This window comes from Ptychodera flava, chromosome 3, assembly GCF_041260155.1.
Source record: "Ptychodera flava strain L36383 chromosome 3, AS_Pfla_20210202, whole genome shotgun sequence".
In the NCBI taxonomy this organism is placed as follows: Eukaryota; Metazoa; Hemichordata; class Enteropneusta; family Ptychoderidae; genus Ptychodera; species Ptychodera flava.
Genome location: NC_091930.1, coordinates 2993139 through 3016224, shown reverse-complemented (window position 1 = coordinate 3016224; position 23086 = coordinate 2993139). Strand labels below are relative to the sequence as shown.

General features: G+C 38.5%; 1 protein-coding gene across 1 annotated transcript in view; it reads right to left on the bottom strand.

The window, feature by feature from the left end:
• LOC139130281 (uncharacterized) overlaps nt 1-23086 on the bottom strand; it is a 331155-nt gene that overhangs the window by 91743 nt on the left and 216326 nt on the right. Inside the window, exons 13-15 of the mRNA XM_070696034.1 lie at nt 21513-21635; nt 16757-16816; nt 15362-15593 (exon numbers count right to left, since the gene is read on the bottom strand). Of these exons, the coding sequence (XP_070552135.1) occupies nt 15362-15593; nt 16757-16816; nt 21513-21635 (415 nt within the window). The remainder of the gene's footprint in view (nt 1-15361; nt 15594-16756; nt 16817-21512; nt 21636-23086) is intronic.

Genomic DNA, 23086 nt, shown 5'->3' with positions numbered 1-23086 from the left:
AAACATTAGATTTTCTCGTTTGGATTGTCCTCGTTGTTTATCCAGTTCCATTTCCAGTTTATCAACTTGTCACTCAGTCGTCTATTTACAGCTTCTAGACTACTTATTCTTTCCTTGGATACCTTCGCCTGTCCGCTTAGTTCCTGTACTTCTTCATTTAGTTCATCTATTTCATATTCAAGCTTTTTGATAAGTTATCCATTTTACCATTTAGTTGTTTCATTTCGTGAAGTAACCATGGTAGCCACTGTGTTTCACTTTCTCAATTGGCATGACTGGCGGCATTAGTAGATGAACTAGAGCTTCATAATCTCATAGAATCAGTTGTTTCGCCGCATAAAATCCAAGTTTCCGTCAACTTAGCTTGCTTACCCGCTGTGCTGTGCTTGGGCCCTGGATTCGGTTCCACGTCACATACATGACGAGTAACAATAGGACAAGGAATCTCACGACAGGTGACACTGCTGTCAAAGTGAGACCAATATGGCCCGCTACTGCTGTTCGTGACCGTGGTTGTTGAAAGCAATTAATTTTGGCTCGCCACTGCTGTACAGCTATGCCCATTTCGTCCAGAGTTTCACCAATGCAATCACAGTACCTTTACGTTTCCACGCTACCAAAAATTCATAGACCATCTAATAGATTTCTCATATAATAGCCCAAGAGCCCATGTTGAGAAGCTCTCCCAAGAAGCGCCCTCTGTGTCCCCACTTTAAAAACAAATATTCAGACTGCTCTTCAGACAAAGTACTTTGACGTTTGTATGGCTTTCACTAAGTTAATTAAGCTCAGACAGGTAACCTCTAAAAATATAATAATCTCCATAAATTTAACATCAACCATAAATGTAATAAAGTGCACCCATAAATGTAATATCACCCATAAATGTAACAAAAATCAACAATAAATGTAATAAAAACACCAACCACAATTGTAATAAATGGTAACCATAAATGTAATAAAAAAATCACCCATAAATGTAATACTTGTCAACCATAAATGTAATAAATCTATTTGTGATCGGAATTGAAGAATTAGCCCTTAAATATTTATCTATGTAATAAGGAAAGCAACTCCGCACATTATTCATGTCTTAATTGTTTGCGTTCAGTGTGTTTTGTATATTTGAAAGTGTATTTTATGTTTCCCTATTTTGTGTACAGAAATGATTGGCCATTGCGAGACACAGCTGTAATATGAATGTCAGTGCAGTCTCTACTCCCGAGTGGGGGAGACTTTTTTAAATTCGTCTTCAGTGGATAAATTGTGTGGAATAATCGATACATTGTCTATATTCCTAAGTTGTCCCACTTCAAGTTCGTTCCTGAGCTGGGGATGCTAGGATGTCTAATTTTGTTCTACTGTGTTCAAGGTAGTGTTCGTATTGTTTTTTACGAGATTGAAATATGGATATATGTTCTCGTCAATAAAAAAAAACATGTTTTGTGTCGTAAGTTTCTGTTATAAGGTTGCATATTTCTATATTTGTTCTGAGTCATCTGTCATAAACTTTGTGTGGTATCACTGGTTGACTAGTTATTTTGACTCTTCCTTATTATATAATTATCAGTGTCTACAACTGCTGTTCCACTTCCATTATCTAACAGTTTGATCGTACCTCGCCGTTTTCTGCTAGTGTTCTCAAAGTATTCTATTCTGTGTTTCGGAAAGGAACCTAGTTTCAGGAAAGTATGCAATAACATTATTTACTCAGGGCATTGATAAAAAAATGATCACATATGCAATTTCAAGTTTATTACATTTATGGTTGTTTTGTTACATTTATGGTTAATTTGTTTTTACATTTGTAGTTGCGGGTAGTTACATTAATGGTTGACTGTTTTACTACATTTGTGGTTGATTTTATTACAATTGTGGTTGCCATTACATTTGTGGAGGTTATTACATTTATGGAGGTTACAAGACTTAATTAACATTGTAGTTAAGACAAAAAGCTTGTACAAATGTCACGTAGCGTGGTTGTGATGTAGCTATTATCGGTACGTACTCTCTGTGGCAGAGAGCGCCAGGCAGTAGACACGGCGATGGGTACACAAATATACTCTAAGTCGTAGTACTTTATTCAGCTGAGTAACATAAGTTACACGGTAAAACTTCTATGTCTATGATGCGCTTACTATTTTCGAAACACCTGACATCACTTCTTGGTCTTTTGGCCAGAGGTCCATATATCTTTCTTTCATGAATTTGACTTTGTTTGTACCGTCTATTTACTGTCTGTTCTGTGCTGTTTTGTGTCTATGTTTACAACTATTGTCTTACAAATTTTGACCTAGTGTTATTGGATTATGGATTGGTATGATTGCGATTATTTTTCTCACACTAGTCTAATAATAGGCATCAGTCACGGTCAGTGTCGTCTCGAGCGTCGCAACAGGTTCTCTACTTTAACACACTAAAATAGAGAGTTTATATTGGGTGAATATCTGGCTTTATCATGACTTTGGTATGCGTCTATCAGTATCTAAAGAATTAACTAAAGACAGTCGGCATACGTGCAAAGGACAGGAAGGTCGCTCCCATCAGTACATCTGTCAACATAACGCAGGAGGTCTTCCTTAAGTGTCCGGTCAATGCTAATGACTTAAGCAGTTGTCAAAACAATACGTTCACTAAAGACGGATGAACGGTTACATCAAAAGGTCACGAAAATAAACAAGGGGATCGTTCTCACGATGCACGTGCAGAGGGGTTACTATAGGTCACTGTTGGTCATTCATTGTCAGTCATACAAACTAAATTCAAGTCATAAAATATCATATAATATTAACTATCTAGTGGCTACGTCACACAAAGAATGCTGCAATAATAAATTTATATTTACATTGGGACAACATTATTCATGCTCAATCTATTACATTACCATAAAAGGTAATGACCTGTCACTGGAGGCCCAAAGGCCCTCCATTTCGCATCATAATAGCGTGTCACTTTTTCGCCACACTTACGTCGAGTGCGCGTACAGAAAGTCAAATCCGTCTTAAACGGTATGTTTAAAATTTCGCTGAATTTTCTCGCTTATAGGTAAGGCCAAGGAGGCATATTCTAGGTTGAAAGAAGACGATGCCTTGGATTATGATAAGGTCAAAGTTGCTATACTTAGGAAGTATGAGCTCACCAGAGAGTCATACAGAGTTAAATTCAGAGCTTGCAAACATACAGATGAGGAGACATTCTGTATGTGGGGTGATATTGTTGCCGATACTTTTGACCGCTGGATGGAAACAAGTGGGGTTCCGTCCTTAAGTGGTGACAAAAAATATGAACGGGTACGTGAACTATTTATAATGGAGCAATTAGTTGAGGGCGTGCCCAAACAAATGCAAACATGGTTGAAGGAAAGGGATCCTGAAAACTATAAGGAGTTGGTAAAACTGTATTACATTACAAATGTTTATTACATTTATGGTTGTTTTATTACATTTATGGTTAATTTGTTTTTTACATTTGTAGTTGCGGGTAGTTACATTAATGGTTGACTTTTTTATTACATTTGTGGTTGATTTTATTACAACTGTTAAAAAACTTACTCAAGACTAAATGTAACTTTCTAAATTTTAGTGTTTGTTGCACAATTGCATAATATGAAACTTTGACAAATGTGATCCGGTAATGTCCTGTCACTGGAGGCCCAAAGGCCCTCCATTTCGCATCATAATAGCGTGTAACTTTTTCGCCACACTTACGTCGAGTGCGCGTACAGAAAGTCAAATCCGTCTTAAACACTATGTTTAAAATTTCGCTGAATTTTCTCGCTGCACAGATTAATTTTGATGGAAGAGTTATAAAAATCAAATTCCTCATATATTGACCTTTCCATTACGATATTTTTGTAAAAACATTCATGGAGCGAGGAATTCTGAAAATATTAATGCTATTATTCATATGCAAAAATTGGTGTTAACACAGTGAACAGCCAAACGATCGTAAACTTGTCATTTCATAAAAATAAGAGGAAAACTGAAAACAATCGATAGATTTTTAGTTGACATTGATGAGATGTGTGATCTCAAATACTGTAAGAAATTTCAGCGAAATGAAAAAGTTAAATCAATAGGCGGTTTCCAGATATATTTTCATTTTACGAAACAGCAAATGTGCTCGATTTTCCATAGAAAACAATGGCGTCTCATGCCCCGAACTTATGCATACTTCTTGCCGATGCAATTTCCTCAATACTGAGCGAATTACGATGAAAAGTGGCAAGATGATCATTTGATTTACAATTACGAAGTTCTTTACGAACCTTGTTTTATTTGCATTTTATTTAATCCGGTCACTGAAATATACTGTTGCTGTCAATAATTTGGCGTTCTGACGGCGTCTAAATATGCAGAATGAGGGTCTAAATTGACGCATTTAAATCAGTAAGCGTCTCTTAAGTTGAACAGACCAAATACCTGACAGTTATTGTCTTTTATACCAACTTTGGGAGAATATAAACGATGAAAATTGCAGTTAATTTGAAAAAAAACCATAGAACTGAGGCGAACGGGCGCACGGTCTCTAGTGTAATCGTGTAGTGAACGTTATCCATTGTGTGTTGCTTACCCACCTAACAATGGCGCCAAACTTGGCTAAAGAGCGCCAAAATATGATGAAACATAAAAGCAACACCAAAACTGTAAACAGTATCAACGATTCTATTGAAGTACAAGAAACCAACGGATACGTTGATTTTATGGTATATAAGTTATTATATACGGGTTTTTGTGGAAATTTCATGACGTGACCAGAACACATTAGCCCTTACGCTAGCAGATTTCGATCAATATTATGTTGAAAATAAATTGATACATTGTTTGCTGTCGTCACAAGCAGCCGGCCGAAAGCGCTCTTAGGTAGAAAATATGCTTTGCGGAATATGAAACACTCAGGCATATTAGTGTGTAGTGTGTTACAAAATATATTTGAACGATCAATGTGTGCATCGACATATACTCTTCCACATGCCTGCACACCTGCGAAAGATCAAGCGACACTGATTTAGGTTTGCAGGCTATCATCAACCAAGTTGTTCGAATGGCGTACGTTTATTTGCCAATACACAGGACAAAAAGCTTCCATATATTGGTCTCTTTTATAAACATTAAGCAATTTCGCATTAGCCTGGCCTTTAAAATTATTGTATCATATAAATAACGCTGTGTAAAAAGCTTTTTCCACATTGATAATAGTGTTACAGGTAAAGAGGTAAAGAAATTAAACAAGTCAGGGGAGAACAGCTTTAAACCAAGTGTCAAGAAATTATTTAGGAGCAGCAAAATTGTAGATGGCAATATTTTGTAACTCATCGTTTTACATTTTAAACATTCCCTGGCGCTCAAGGATATAAAAAAACTAAAGCTAGGAACATGTGAAACTGATATATGTTTGAACTTTACATTTATCTCCTTTTAAACTTGTGATATACCATCATGTCAACCAGCAGATTTAGAGGATTTGTAAATAATCCATATTCAAATGTTGATTACGAACTCGAAAGGAACATGTCTTTCTTGAGTTTGTTGTACTACAACGTGAAGAATGTTAATACCCATGTGGGTTGTATTGATCACAAGATTCTTTGTTGTCGCACAAAGAATGTTTTACTCGTTCTAAATGTCCATTGGTCATTTTTAGTTATCATGCTTTCCTATAAGGCAACAATCGATGGGTCAAATTTCGGATGTTTAAACTAAGCATTATCAAGCAAGAAAACGACTCATCACAAAGTTAATGAGGTGATTTTATTGTAAACTTTGTAACAAATACAGACATATCTAAAACATTATGTTAACTTTGTATTTCTCTTAAAAAGATACAACTAAGAAAAGAAGCCTTTATTGGCACTGAACAGTTTTGTGATGTCCATAAATGGGAACCACATCTGTAGACTGACAATAATACCAAACAAGGATAAGCAACGTGCCGTAATAAAGTTTGGTGTTTACAATCTCTGCGGTTACAGAAGGGATGTAAGAAAAGTAATGATAAACATGAGGGGACTTGAATGTCTTTCACCTTTTTTGTGTTCTCAAATGAGTGGCATTAAAGCAGCGTAACGTAGATATGTTCTAAAATAGTCTACAATCTTTACTTAATTTTTGCAACAATATATGATTTAGAGATTGTGATAGTTGTAGACGTATATAATCCAAACTTACATTATCCTTTCAAATCAAAGCATGATTTATGATCTCACGCATTGCATATTTCATGGCTATCATTTAATCCCGCATTTTAGGTAGTCTAAATTGTTTTTTCTTCATATCATTATGTGACATAGTATCATGTGATTATTATTCATGAGCTGTTATTACTATTCATGAGGGCATGTATATCTCTCTTAGCCCACGTGTACTGAAGTCAGTCTCCAGCTTAGCATCACTCTATGTAGATTATATAGTACTCGCTGTTTCCAGTCGTCTTTTCATCCCTTCATCATTGGAATACCAGCCTTGCCGGCCCCGACACGCTACCACATAACCGACAATACCAACGTAACCTCGGTTATATCACATTGGTACCAGCTTATGGGATTCTAACTCACATTCTCAAGACAGACTTGGAGGAAACCTGGTTGTAACAAAGCTTAACCTGTTAGTATTTATAAGCCGTGTGTAAGTCACACTCGGAACTTTGACAAATAACTATGTGCTACTAAAAGCTGAAAAACTCAGAAAGAACGCTTCTATGGTTGTTGTAACCTGACTCTGCTACAAACAGCAAGTTAAATATCTGCCGGAACTTTGGAAAGTTATCTGCAGGGGGAGACTGTTGTCATTTTGGTATGTGGACATACCATCATAGCAGAATCTCTGGTACCTGAAAGAGTCCAGTGAAACTGAATTTGCTGACCAACTTAATACTGGTCCAGACGTTGCGGTGTTTACGTGACTGATAAACCAGAGGCAAGAAGTTGGATTTTGTGAGCACTGTCAACCTATTGGAGTAGTCAACCATAAGCCAGTAGAAGCAAGTTCGCAAAGATGGACGAAAATTAAGAAGGCAAAAGAACTTTTGTGTGAATAGAACTTAATTGACCTCTGCCGTGAACATTGTCTTAGAAGCAACTGGACTTGCTTATTTTTAAGACTTTTAAATTTCTTGAAATTTCTCTGTGCAGAGAATTTTCACAATCTTTTTGTTTCAGTGTTTAATTAATTTCAGTATACGCGGGAAGACATACCCTGTTGACGCAAAAGACTTATTGAAACAAAGTCTTAATGATCTAAAGATAGGTTGTTTTTCTGGGGTGAACGCCCCTCAACTAAGTACCTGTGCAAATCATACTACAGGAAATTTGCATTTCTGTGATTGTGTACTTGTGTATCTTTTCATTAGCGGTGAAAACCCAAGATTAGAAGCCATGGAAATACTATCATTCAGTTGCATTCACTTGAGAAATTTGCACTGAATGGGTGGGGTCAACGCACCAGGTAGTTGATACCATTGCATTCTAGGGGTGACCAGGTAAGTGCATATCTCTTACTACAGCCTTGTGCTAGTGAGTGAATGATTATGTCCGATACGGAGGGTGAAGTAAGCTTTCCCAGTATGACAGAAAGCCAAAACCCGACAATCAAACAAGAGCCTATTGATGATTATGGCGCAACAAGTGGTTTAAGTGGAAAAGAATTAGCTGAAAACCTCTTGCTTCAAAAGGAAATTCTTCAGCTCAAATTGAATCTGTATAAACAAGAGAAGGCAAATCACGCGCAGCATATAGAGAGAGAACGCCTGCATATAAATGCAGAAAAAACAGAAACATGAGCAAGAAAAGTAAAAACATTAAACTTGAACTAAAGGCAGAAAGAGAACTGCGCGAACACGATTTTAAAATGAAAGAATTAGAGGTAAAAGCGAAATAAAATTCGCATGATACGGATCTTGAGTTCAATTATTGGACTGCTAAGCTCCCTAAGTTCAAAGAAGGTGACAGTGTCGACAAACATTTGCGTACATTCAAGAGGCTATCTCGAACGTACAGTTGGCCTAAGCGGATTTGGCCAAAGAACCCCGGCGAAATGTCAACTCTGGTGTACCATGGTCAACAAGGTATTTGATGGTTTTTAATGTTTAACCATGAACTACCATGGTTGGCCATGATATGAGACCACAGTAGGCATTCCAATACTATGGTCTATCACAGTTAACCACGGTCTATCATGGCTGACCTGTTTTATGGATATTGGCTACCATGGTTGACCATGGTACTTGGTGACAGATGGTTTGACCATGGTTACTGATGGTCAACAATGGTTGACCATGATATCTGATGACTCATGGTAGTTTCATTTTGATGCCTAATTTTCTTGATGATCATATTGATAATAGTCTGTATGTATATACACTCCCATATTTACATAGTTGAGTCTCTTGACATCATTCACAGTTGTTAGAGAGAATTAATGTCGTTGCCCGGGAAGCTTAGACCAATTTGCTGTATTCTTGTTCATGTCAGAAGACTGTGGACAAATCTCGAGCTGAATTTCTTGGAATTATTGACATGGAGGGCATGAAAGCACTGCTGCAATTGCAGGAAGTTCAGACTATCTCAGTCTCACTCAATGTTTGCCTCGGAACATGATATCAATGTAGGCAAGGTCATAGGTCCATTGTCATTGGATCTTTGACCCTTTACCATGATGTCACATGTCATAAAGCAATGCATTTGATTGGCTCATTTGAAGCAGCCATCTTCAAAATTCACTTCAATGGATTGTCTGTTCAGTGAACAACTGGAAAAGTAGCTGTGTTTTTAACATCGATTCTGGAGAAATTTTGGATATTTTTGCTCATCGAACATTCAGGGAAACACTCAGAAGATGTTGGAGGATGATCTTTGATAGAATCTGAAGGGCTTGGCTGTTATTGCAGTGGACACTATAATGGAGGCTAAGTTTGCTGATCCCAAGCGAGTCTGTCAAGTTATAATGACACCAGTCAGGATCACTGGTGTTTTGCAGAGTTTTGGTGAGGTTTATACCAAGATTTTTTCCGTTCTGACAATTTCCAACCAAGGTTTTGTTTCAAAAACCATCAAATACCATTGGTCGGTGATCATGGTTGACCAAGGTTAATAACATGGTCAACCACGTTTGATGCCCATGGTCAACCATGGTTAACCATGGTTAACTACCTTGGTTTACCGTGGTTGACCATGGTTGGTGACCATGGACAACCATAGTAATTTGTGCCATTTAACAAACATGGTCGACCGTGAACTACCAGGTTGACCATGGCCATATGACCATGAACTAACATGTTAGTCCTTGTTAGACCACTGACACTTTTGCCGGGGTAATATTAGCTCCGACTCTTGTAGGTAAGGCCCAGGAGGCATATTCTAGGTTGAAAGAAGACGATGCCCTGGATTATGATAAGGTCAACGTTGCTATACTTGGGAAGTATGAGCTCACCAGAGAGTCATACAGAGTTAAATTTAGAGCTTGCAAACATACAGATGAGGAGACATTCTGTATGTGGGGTGATATTGTTGCCGATACTTTTGACCGCTGGATGGAAACAAGTGGGGTTCCGTCTTTAAGTGGTGACAAAAAATATGAACGGGTACGTGAACTATTTATAATGGAGCAATTAGTTGAGGGCGTGCCCAAACAAATGCAAACATGGTTGAAGGAAAGGGATCCTGAAAACTATAAGGAGTTAGTAAAACTTGGTGAGACATATAAGTCTGCTCATTCTGGCGCTGCTAGCGATCAGACTGAGCGGAAACGGGGTTTCAAAAGTTTTAACAATAAGAATAAGCAGCAAAAGGGTGAGGGAAAGAAGTCTGATAACTCATCCCAGAGCGGTGAGAAGTCAAAGCCCTCAGCTGCGTGTTATACTTGTTGGAAAACTGGTCATTTGGAAAACATTGTCCCGAACAAAAGTCTGATAAAAATGCAGGTTCAGCAAATTTAAGACAAAGGTTGTTGGCCATGTCAGAAGTCAGGATGACAAAGGCTATGATATTTGGGCTGAATTTGGTAATGATTATCTACTTGGGAGAAATACTAGTTGGGTGTTTAGACGATAAACCAGTGAGTATACAGAGGGACACGGGTTGTTGTCAAACCTTGGTAAAGCCAGAGGTCATACAACAATCTCACTATTTGCCTGGAGAGACTCGCAATATTAGTTTTGCAGACAAACAGTGCACGAGGCGCCTGTTGTCAAAACCCACATCGAAAGTGAAATTTTCACTGGACCTTTACGTATGGGGGTATGGAAAGGTATACCCAAGGACGTTCTACTAGGTGAGGACGCGCTTGCCTTGCAGGATCGCCATGCGTTAGTGGTCACAAGACGTCAAAAGAAAGCGCAGGAGGAGCGCGAGGCTATAGTTAAGCAAAATGAAATGGCGTCTGGTGTGAGAGCAATACCTGTTGAAGAAAGTGATGATGACTTTGATGAGGAAGTAGAATCATCTGATGAAAGTAACAGTGCTTCAGAACACATTGACAAGGTCAATGAAATCCAAGAGGTAAATGGGTCACATGATGATTCACTGGGTATCTCTAGATTGTTTGATGAGGACAATTGCCACTTTTCATATGTGTACTGGATGATGTTGCAAATCCCACTTTAACACACTGAGTGCGATTGTTGAGGTATGATCTGAACCACGATAGTGCTGTGTTGGTGATACCAAATGAAATTGAAGTCTATGTAGAAGGACTTCATGGTCAACTGTATCGAACGCAGCCGATAAGTCCAGCATAACAAGGACGACGTCTTTCTTGTCGTTGAGGGCGAGCATGATGTTGTTGTGTACACGCATAAGGGCCATCTCTGTACTGTGATGGGCGCGATACGCGCTTTGGAACTTGGTAACAGACAGTATTTTCTGAGATGAGTATTCAAGCTGGGCAGCAACAATCCGCTCAAGTAATTTCGATAAGAAAGACAAATTTGCTACGGGTCGATAGTTCTTAAGGATATTTGGGTTGAGGTCTGTTTTTTTTCAGCAATGGTCGGATGATAGCAGACTTGAAGTGACAAGGGACGGAACCCGATGACAGTGACGAATTCAAAGATGTGTCATGAATGGCAATAGAGCATCTGCAAATTGCTTGATATATTTTACAGGCAGTACATCCAGATCACAGGATTTCGAGGATGCTTGTAATATGATATTATTCACCTGGTCTGTAGTCACCTGGTTGAAACATGGTAGGGTGTGTGATGGTAAGACGTTGTTATTCTCAATGTGGGGACTTGGTAGGCCTTCTCGAAGTCGCAAAATCTTAGAGTTAAAGTAATCCAGGAATTCAGATGGAAGTGTCGCTGGTTTGAATTGGCTTGGTAGAACTTTTCTGATAATTGTCTTCGCGTCGGATAACTCGGCAATGATGTTAAAGAGTCCCTTGTTGTCTGCTTCTTGGATACGAATGCGATGGTAGTCGGCCTTGAGTTCATCACACGGACGAAAATATTCTTTTCGCTTTGTGAGAAAAATCTGACGATCGATCTCAAGATTGGTAGAACAATATTTTGTCTCCAGCTGTCGTACAATTTTCCTCATCATCAACAGCTCTTCACAGAACCATGGTGCCCTTACCTTGTCAGTAACAATTCTCGGCTTAATAGGCGCAATAGTGTCCGATACGTCTATTACTGCGGCATGGTAGAATGTTGACAGGTGTTCAGTGTTGCTATCTCGTGAATAGTTCAAATTGGCGGTGATTTTTTCTTGCAATTCATCAGGGTTTATAGTCCGGAGATTGCGACACGAAATCATAATCTTCTTGTTTGCTGGGCGTCGTACATCCAAACCAAACTTTATGAAACTGTGATCAGAGTTCATCGAATCTGTGACATTAGCGGAATGAAGAAATTGATCTGTCGTTTGGGTTATAAGCAGATCTAGGATATGACCCTTGTTGTGTGTCGACGTGAGAATGTGTTGGTACAATCCCATCGAGTGCAAAAGATTGGTAAATCTTACTGTATCTGGTGCATCAGTGTTATCTAGGTGAAGGTTGAAGTCACCAGCAATGACAAGGCGGCAAGCTGATGGTACGACGGACTCAAGTAGCGTAGAGAACTCGGTGAGAAATTCGTTGAAGGTCGAACCATTTTTCTGTGACTTAGGCGGACAGTAGATTGTGATGACACGCAGAGACTGACTAGAAGCTTTAAACAGAACATCTAATGATTCAAAAGATCTGAATGAACCCGTTGTTTCTCTGCAGCACGCAAATTTGACCGAGCGATCACAGCAACACCACCACCTCTACGTCCGGAGCAGGACTGATGATATACGTTATAGCCAGTGATTGACGAATGAAATTCAGCGAGTGTTGGATCAGATTGACTCTTCAGCCAAGTTTCTGTGACGACAAGAATGTCTAAATTATCTTCGATCAAGGATGCTATAATGGCACCTATTTTCCAGAAATTGAACGTGCATTCCAAAGAGCAGCATTCATTTGTATGTTTTTGGAAACATGAAGACAACATCGGAATTTTCAATGGCGCTGGTACTCGTTTCTCAACAGGTGTTGAATCGTACGATGCGTAACAAGAGTATTGATAGATGTAGGCTCACCGTATGCAATATTTTGTCCGGAAATCTGCCGAAGTACTCTTGGTCTAGAAGTTATCCTTGGAGATCGTGGAGTTCGATCACTTGTAAGAATAGTTGGGATACGGTATCATGGTCTAGGATGTTTCAGCCCGGCTTTTCTTCCACGGGGTTTCACTAGAAGCGATGCAGTATTACGCAATGACGAACAAGGCTTTTACATAAAGGGAGAACGGAGACAGCCATGCTGAACCGCGATGAGAGATAACGAAAACATTACAGTCGTGGGTGAAGAAGAGACCGTCTTTCCAAAATAGTTTGATGCTAGGACATTTAAAACACACACGGTGAGAAAATCTCCGAGAAAGTTCGTCATAAAACCAAGAAATAACAACTAAAAGAGCAGCTAAAAGGCAGCCGGTCAACAACGCCAGTTAGTTTCTTTTATGAACGAGATTGGAAAAAGCCCAAGTACGACAAAAACGGTGGTATGATAGGGGAGCAAGGAAACGTTCCTTTAAGAACGGTGATAAAGTACTTGTACTCCTACCTTACTCCATGCATAAGTTGAGTGCACAGTGGCAAGGACCATTCACTGTGGTGAGGAAAGTCTCAAACGTTGATTACCAAATTGAGCGAGGTGGCCGTAGAAACCGAAGCGGGTTTATCATATCAACATGCTGAGAGCATGGAAAGAAAGAAAAAAAGCGGTGTATTTTGTTGACACTGTTGACGCTGTGTGTAACAAGGACATAAAAAACTCTATGTACTACACACTGGAGGATCAGAGCACGGAGACTTGGAGAGATGTAGTAATTGCGGATTCCGTAACTGCAGATCAGCGTGCGGAACTGTTATGCTTACTGTAACAGTACAGTGATGTTTTAACTGATGTGCCAGGTTGTACTGATCAGGTAGAACACGATGTGATGACTACTGACGAAACGCTAATCTGTCAGAAGCCATATCGTCTACCGCAGGCAGCTAAACAGACAGTTAAAGAGGAACTGCAGAAAATTCTGAAAGCTGGAATTATTACTGAATCAAAGAGTCCCTATGCCTCGTCTCTCGTTTTAGTTAAAAAAACAGAACGGAATTAGATTGTGTGTGGACTATAGAAGACTGAATCAGGTTATGGTATCTGATGCATATCTGACGCCTAGAATAGATTAATTGATTGAGGAAATCGGTGGATCGAATTATATATCGACGGTCGATCTCACAAAGGGAGTTTCAAAGGCAAATTCTCTTGAGTAAACATGCTCGGGAGAAGTCCGCCTTTATCACTCCTTTTGGACATAATGAGTTTACTGTTATGCCATTTGGGATGAAAAATGCGCCAGCCATTTTTAGAGGCTAATGAATAAGACATTTAATCAGCCCAGAAAAAAGCATACATGGATGATTTGGGTCCACATGATCATTTATGGGAAGATCATATTAAACACCTGCGTAGCATATTTTATAGGTTACGTAGTTGTAAACTAACTGCTAGGCCAACGAAATGCTATCTTGGTGGCAGTGAGGTTTCTTCCATTGGTTACAGTGCTGGAAGTGGAAAATAAAACCTATTGCAGATAAAGTTAATGCTGTCGTCAACTATCCAACACCAGTGACAAAGCGTGATGTCAGATCATTTTTAGGATTACCAGGATACTACAGGAAGTTTATCCCAAATTTCTCTGACATTGCAACCCCATTGACTGAGCTGACGTGTAAAAATAGCCCAGCCAATGTTCAATGGACTCAGAGCTGTGTGGATGCTTTCCAGAAGCTGAAAGATGCTTTAGCATCATCACCAGTTCTGGCGGTTCCAGATTATAATAAGCCGTTTGTGGTGCAGACAGACTCGTCTGACCATGGTATCGATGCGGTTTTGTGTCAGTATGATGACAAGGGAGAAGAACATCCGATTCAGTATATTAGCCGAAAACTCCTCCCCAGGGAGAGAAATTACCCAACTATAGAAAGAGAGTGTTTAGCCATTGTTTGGGCTGTGGAAGCTTTGAATCCTTTCTTGTACGGGAGAGAGTTTACAGTTCAAACAGATCACAATCCGTTGGTTTGGTTACACAAAATGTGTAGTAAAAATCGTAGGTTGTAGCGATGCAGTTTAATACTGCAAGAGCATCAATTTAAGATTGAGCACAAAAAGGGCAGCGAAAATACAAATGCAGACGCATTGTCGTGAATGTGGAGCTCGGATGTACGGTAGTTTGTAAGGGGCATGAATGATGTAGTGAAAGGGCTGTAGTGACCTGATCTACAATGTTTCAGAAAATGCATGTTGAATTTTCAACCCTTATAGCAATGGTGTTTGCATAGGTTGCTGTAGCCGACTTAGTCAGTAGTTTTCTTTTGCTATGTACTTTCCTTTAGATTCAGTAGTATTAGCACTGAATCATTTTATTTTGATTTTTGCTGATTTTCTGAATTATTTTGCCGTACCAGTGATGTAGACTCCCTGTCTCCATCAAAATAAGGAGGGAGGAATGTGACCTAGTGTCATGTGGTTATTATTCATGAGCTGTCATTACTATTCATGAGGGCATGTATATCTATCTTAGCCAACGTGTACTCAAGCGAGTCTCCAGCTTAGCATCACTCTATGTACGTAGAATAGAGCTTAGTGTAATAAAGTAGCATCTTAGATTATATAGTACTCGCTGTTTCCAGTCGTCTTTACATCCATTCATCATTGGAATACCAGCCTTGCCGGCCCCGACACGCTACCACATCACCGACAATACCAACATAACCTCGGTTATATCACACATTAAACGACCAAAAGAAGATTTGATCAGCTACAGAATGGTATGTACGTACCAGAACGGTCGAAAAATCTTCCAGCATTCCTATCACGAGCTTTTCTTTTATTCTCAAAGTCAGTATTCATATTCCTCTTTTTTTGTTTCCATTCCTCCTCATGCTTTGCGGCGTTGTACTTGTATATCTTATCACTATTGGTCAAGTTTTGTTTTTGTTTATTCTGTATCTCTTCATCGTCAAGCCTCCGATGGTGATTTTGCTGGCTAAAATAAATATCCCAAGCCTTTTCCTACGATTGAAGATATGAAGAAAAAGGAATACATTTTAATGTCGAATATCATCTTTCCACGAAATTCCTCGGTAAATAAAATTCCATGGGATTATATTATCACATGAACAGTCTTCTTTACCTTCTTTTCATGTGGATAAACCCAAATTATTGCCAAAAACTGCATGATATTTGTGGCGATTTTTTAATTTATTTACATGTATTATCTTCATTTATTGAGTAAAGCGGCCCGCAATCGAGTAAAGATGCAAATTATTTACAAATACATTCATTTATATATCCGATAAAATTGAAATTTGATACGCTGAATAGTACCTTCAACCAACAAGACATACGGAATCGATCACATGAACGTGTCAATCGCTGTCTCAGGTAATCCAAAGCCAAGGCAAGCCGACAATTGGCGGACATAGCTTCCACAGCGTTTGTGACGGATGGCCATAGTTTCAGAGTTATTTAAAACATGTACAAATAGATTCATAAAGTAAATGCAACGACACGATCGAAACAGTAATTCGTATTCTTAGAGATGCCGTGGCTTTTAAAAATATCAAAAGTTCACGACCCTGGCAAGCGCAAAAGATTCCATTCGATGACACTCCTGCCCAGATGCTGGTCTCCGGTGATGTCAACTGGTCAATCCCGAACTCGGTCGTCAATGTTTGCGTCTCACGGACATTAATGTTTGCAATGACACGTTTTTTTAAAGATTACGACTCGACGGGAGCGGTGTTACTGAGCCATGTAAATGATCGACGGCATCCCTCACTCGATTTTTGGGAATAACTAAAGCTAAAGGGATTCGAAACGTCGTTGGACATGCCTTCTTTGTTTCCATGTCTGGATTTATCCCGTCATCTTTTTGTAAAAATGTCGTGAGTGCAAAGCATCGATTATGACAGATCGGGCTTTGCATGCAAGAGTCGCAGGATTGGTGTATGAATGGTATAAAAGCAGGAAGGAATTCTGGTTGATCATCTACAACAGGGGTTATTTGGATTTCTTATCTATGCTGGTTTATGTCACACAGGTGATGATCCGCGCCAATTCATGTGATAAGTGCCAATACAGTAATACCTGAGGAATGAAAACACAAACTGCTTAAATATGTTGAGATAAAATGAAGTTATGTCGCGATTCAGTGTCTAAGGAGGGACAAATACCTCAAGGTCAGCTGCATATCTCATCAGACGCACTGTCTCCCTCTGAACTCTTTCTTGCTCCTGCAATAGAAAGAACATCAGTGTCAAAAAACAAGATATAAAATATGAATACATACAAGTATAAGACATATGATATGTCTATTGGCAATCCATGCTATGGACATAATTTGCTTAAGACAATATTTTCAAGCTCCATCTAAAAGAACACTTATTAAAGGGAAACCTAAGTCCAGCGACTTTGACAGTTCATCCCTTGCAAAATCACCCTTGAGTAAAATGCAGCTCAAATTTGCAACATAATTGCACGCGCTGACGACTACGGCACGACGAAAAGAGAACTTGAAGTAGACGACATTTATGGAAATGAGCCCGGAATTCCATGGGCGCGAAAGGGCTCATGGGAAAAGCGTGCTTGACGTCATCAGCGATACAGACAATTGTAGCTTGCAGCTGGAGGAGTACTGTGAACAGTTCAGCGCGTTCGTAAGACGACCATGGAGAGTTCGAACAGCGATATTTCTGACATCGAGTATTACTTTTCCCTGACTGAAATCAAACCATACTAATTTGAATCTGTCCAAGATATGTAATAATTAGAAAGCATCTCAAAACATCGTTCATATCTTGGTTGCTTGCGTTTTGTGTATGATTCAGCGGAGGGAGTCACTGAGCTTGTACAGACCCCGAACTGGATTGGAGAGACTGAGTGACCCTGCGATCCTTCAACAGAGCGATCCTAAAACAGAGTTTTCTGTATCAGTCGCTTAAAATTAATTTTTGGTTCGTGAATGATACGGAATGATTGACTGATTGTATGTGTTACCGTGTAAGTCGAGCTTGGCCAGATCTTTAAGGCTGCAAAATCTCCGATATGTATCAGAAAATATTTATTCGCGATTTGACAAATCTATTATAGTGTCGTCTATATTTCGAAGCTGGTGTCGAACTTAGGAAGTCGGACTTACTCAGATCTACAAAGTGATGAAATCGCCGATATAATGAATATTTGCCCGCTATTTAAAAAAATAGTATCGTCTTAAAGCTTGTTGTAAGGAATGTGTTTCATACAAGACCAGCCCAAACTCCCGATGATTTCCGATATGTCCTCTGTTCAATTCCTGATCGCCAAGTAAAAATGTTTACATGTACGCTAAAGAATGTAGCCCTAGTTTGTGCAAGGGCCTCCCGAGTCCCGATGATATCCGATCGGCCCTCTCGACGAAGTCCCGTGTGGACATTTAATGAAAAAAAAATGCTTTACATGTAAAAAATGTATTTCGTGCATTAATAAATCTAAATGTAAAACATACAGTATTCTTGACTTCCGGCCATGGATGCTATTTTTGAACTAAGAGTCGGACAGAGGTATTCGGGTGGTCAGATCTGTTAGGTGGTGAGATCTCTGATATACATCGGATATTTACCCACGATTTGACAAAGTATCGTCTAGTATCAGAGTTAAAGTCCTAAGTCGCCGATATTTATCGAATAAATATCCGTGATTTCGTAGACCCGGCATGCCAACACCACACAGTGCAAGTAAATCTAGGATCGTCTGGTATGGATATTAGCCTAGGAGTTCCGGCGCAATTGATATTTATCGGGTAAATATAATATCGGCGATTTCTCACACCGGCGTGCCGAGACACAGTAGGCAAAAAGTCATTCCAATATCTTGTGATATCAATATTACAAGGTATAGTGCCGAAATTGCCTATATTTATTGGTTATATATCGGAGATGTGCAGACCCGGGATGTCAAGATAAGAGACGCTTTGTGTAGCTTTGTCTTCGGATTTTAGAGTCCCCGGCCGAAATCGCCAATATTAATATTTATCTGGTTAAAACCGGCGATAGTAGGCTGACTCAGCATGTCAAGATACGAACCGCATTGTGTAGTATGTCTTGTATCAGTATCAGAATCCCAAAATCCCTTATAAAACCATCATCCTGAAAGAATTAGAACATAACGTTGTATCTTTTAGGCTTACAGATTTTTAAACTCGCCCGACTTTCTTTAGCCAGTGTCTTCGAAAAAGCTGTTCTGTGGGAAGACGGTAAAAGCTGACTCCGCTTGTTCTTCCCTGAGTGATTTTTGCACTCAACTGAACAACAGTTAACTATTTTTCATGCTACTGAGCATTAAAGAGTCGTATCATGCAGAACTGTACTCCTGCAGTCATAGACTCCAATGCTTTGGTAGGCTGTCAAACACGTTCATGTATTGCCGATGACGTCACGCACGCTCCTCCCATGAGCCCTTTCGCGCCCATGGGATTCCGAGCTCATTTCCATAAATGTCGTCTACTTCAATGTCTCTTTTCGTCGCTCCGATGTCGTCGGCGCGTGCAATCATGTTGCAAATTAGAGCTGCATTTTATTCAAGGGTGATTTTGAAAGGGATAAACGGTCAATGTCGCTGGACTTAGGTTTCCCTTTAAGATACTTAATCTATTGTAATATATTCAATCTATTGTAGTATAGTAGGGTGCAATGTCTTCTGGTGTATCCTATAGGGGTCATTACTTTGTCCTTTGTTTACCATTTACATAAATGATCTACCAAGTAGTTGTACTAATTATAAATGTTTGTTATATGCAGACGATGCTATTGTTTTTTTATTATTGTATTGCACAGTCTTTCCTTAAAAGGTAAACCAGGTCAAAGATTGAGAAGTCGTTTTAGAATCAAACCTCAGCTTTTTAAGTCACACAACGTATATTGTTAATAACGCTTTTAGAATATTGGTTTTTGTTAAAACACTATACCAAGAATTGTAACAAAGTTAGGACTTTGAGACCCCCATATCTGTCTCTTGTAAGAAGTCGTCTGGAATATTGTTCTTTTGTGCGGAATCCGTGGCAACAGTGCCACAAGTTAATCTTAGAGAGTGTCCAAAGAATATTTGTGAAATACCTGCTTTTTAAGACCCGTACTTTATACCATACAGATCAGTATGCAGCCCTTAACTCTGTGTTTAGGGTTTCAACGTTACAACAACGGTATTGTTATCTCTACATGATGTTTTTACAAAAATGTGCAACTGGTATTTATAATTTGCCAGATATCGTTTTTAAGCTTTGTTTGAATGTTCCGAGTAAACATCCACGAACCTGTTCAACCTTTAGACCATCTCGGAGCCGTATCAACATTTCTTAATACTCACCTATCAATAGGTGCATGAGTAGTGATCTTTTAAGCAATGATACTGATATTAGACTATCCATTTTTTGTAGTTTACCTACTTGATTTTATTTTCTTGTGTCTTTTTTATTTAGGTTCACCTTTTATATATACCACACTCTTTCTATGTGACTTGTTTCTGTGACTGTATTTAGTCTGTACTTGCAGTTTTGTGTTTTGAGTTTATTTAAATTTGCAACCTGTAAGTAGGACAAGATCTCGTAGGTTTCCACAATAAATGAATTAAATGAGGTTTGGTCAACACTGTCTTCGCTGGAGCAAGTTGACAAGTCCCCTGTTGCTGGACTGCCGATGTAGCTTCCTTACCAGTGTTTTCTAGGCGAATGAAAACATTGTTTATGTAGCTTTTTGTGGTCTAATTTACGCAAGGACCGAAGGTACATTTTTGTGTCAATAGCGTGGAACAAATGACGTCGATTGTACCTGTTGGTCGATACACAAATATCCCTTGTTTGCTCGGGTGCGAAGTGATCAACTGATCACAAGAGTCAAATTTCGCCATTCGCACATATCTTTTGGAACTGAAACAAATGCGATCCACAGACAGGTCCGCTAGCTGAGTTTTTGACGAAAATATACATTTTTCGAAATGATATCATAGACCCTTTAATGAAATATATCGTTTTATTAGCCCTAAGCGTTATTATCCATCTCGTAATCATGCCTAAGAAATACAAAAAGAAAGAACATGTCGTGCATATGAACGAGGTATACGCAAAAAGCTGGGATTCAACTTAATCAGAGCGCCCTTTGTGTCAATAACTACATGCGAAAATTACTAGTTTTCAGATGGAACGCAAGTTTTCAGCTTGCAAGCAGATGTTTGGCAGTGCAGTTACTATTTCAATGATAATGATGACATAATACGTCCCTTGTTAAACACAACAGGTAGTGATCATGGTAAAAATTGCCCATTTTAGTCCAACATTTTTACCAATTACAGAAAAGCTGTACATGCAGCGTCTGACATGCTGTAAGCTTACGTGAACTGTTTTCGTCTGCGGATAAACTAGGCATAGTTGTTATACAAACGTATATAACAAGTAACAATTAATTTTAATTTATCCTTTACCATTTATTATCAGTAATTTTACTTTGCTAATCTTAACCCCTGGTTCGACACTAAATGGTGAGTGCTATATTATATTAATATTTATTATTTTCATCATAGTTTAAGTGTCAATCATTGATATGATTATGCAATAAAACGACAGAATGACCTTTTTAGGAAAACAAAGGAGAACTTTCTTGGTGTTCGCTGTTCTAAACATAATATTATAATGGTTTCACGACAGCCAATGCCAAAAATTCCTCTGTTATTTCAGCAGACTATATGACATTCTATCATTATCGACGATAATAATTTTAAACCTAAGAAGCATCACTATTTTCCGAAAATATTTGCATGTAAATAGTACTTAATGCTATCTGGTGAACCTTTTTTTACAGAAGAAAATTATTCACATGCATGCACGCACTAATGATGCGTTTACAGTTTAAAACAGTTTAAGAAGATGTCAGTGGGTATCGAAGGCAAGATTGTTCCATTTACCTTTTTAGCATCTTTTCGCCATTGTTCAAATGTATGTTCTCCTTGCCGTGTTAATTCGTCAATCTTCCTTGTCATCTTTTTCTTGCGTTCTTCGCCCCTCATACGTCTCCAATTTAAGATTACCTGTTTAGTCAAAAAAGATTGTCAGCATTTTGAGATATTTCACTTACAACCGTTATTACTCTTGACCAAACAATTGATACGAACTTCATATAAACTGCCTACACTAATTAGGTTTCACCGAGAGGTGTCCTGATAAAGGTCAACAAGGGCGATTAGTAACAGATAATTTTAGCTTGAATATACACACTGTGCTGTCAAAAGGACCAACGGGAAGACGGAAATCAGTTTAGTCTACATACAAATCTGGTTGTAAGTAAGTTTAATTTTTGCAAAAACACAGCTTAATAAAACTTACGAATCATTGACAAATTGTACAGATTTCGGCATTGGTACTCGGTCCTGAATACTGACATTGCAGTAGTTAATTTGAAAAGAGAAATTAAAGGAAAAGGAAGGACTGTCGAGAAAGTATGTGTGTGAAATTGTTACCCTGTTGGATTGACAGTCATTGCCATGGCATCATGACGAATTTCGGTCAAAGTAGGCCTTGGCTAATAAATGCAGGTAATATTATTCTCTTGATTTTTGATGCTAAGTTCGCGATTGTCAACATGGTTAAATCCACTTTTATTCTAGCTACGATTACTGCACATACAATTCATAGGAATACAAACTTCCTTGTCATGTAATTCAAAGTTAATTACAGCAAAGTGGACATCGCTGTCACTCAAATCGGTCAGTAATTGTCAGTGAAGTAGAAAAGTTGTTACGTTTTGTAATTTGATATACTATGATACATCATTATTGAACTTTATTAGGCACTTTTAACTTCAGCCTATCCCAATATTTGCATATTAAATGAACTTTTCTAGTTAGGGATATCTACCTGGATTAAATCGATCTAAGTCGGCGGAACATACTATATACACTGAAGATATTATGTTAAAACAATACTGAAAGTTATTTAGCATTTTTACTTCAGCCATTCCTAATCTTTGTATTTAACGAACTTTTCCAGTTCTGGTTATAATTCCTGACTGACCTTGATTGACCTTGCTATGTATACTTGAGGTACTCTGATATTACAATATTAAAAGTTGATTAGCAACTTTTCAGATAAACTTATTACGTTAAAATGTTCTGAACTTTCCTAATTAGGGATATACATCTTGATTGACTGGATCAAAACTCGCTGTGTAAATTGATGATACTGGTGTTAAAATATTGACAGTCATTAAGCATTTTCACTTCAGCTGATCACTAATGTGCATCTTGAAGGAAAATTCAAAATAAAGGATATATATCTTGATTGACGTAATCAAAATTCACGAAACTTGCTACGTATATTTAAGATACATGCAGTCTGACATAACAATCAGTTTTAGCTAAACTTATTACTAATTTGCATATTTAACGACTTTCCTTATTTCGGATATATATCTGGATTGACATTACAAAAGTTTACTAAACTCGGAATTGGCACATTTAATTAGCTTTCTCGTTCAGAGATA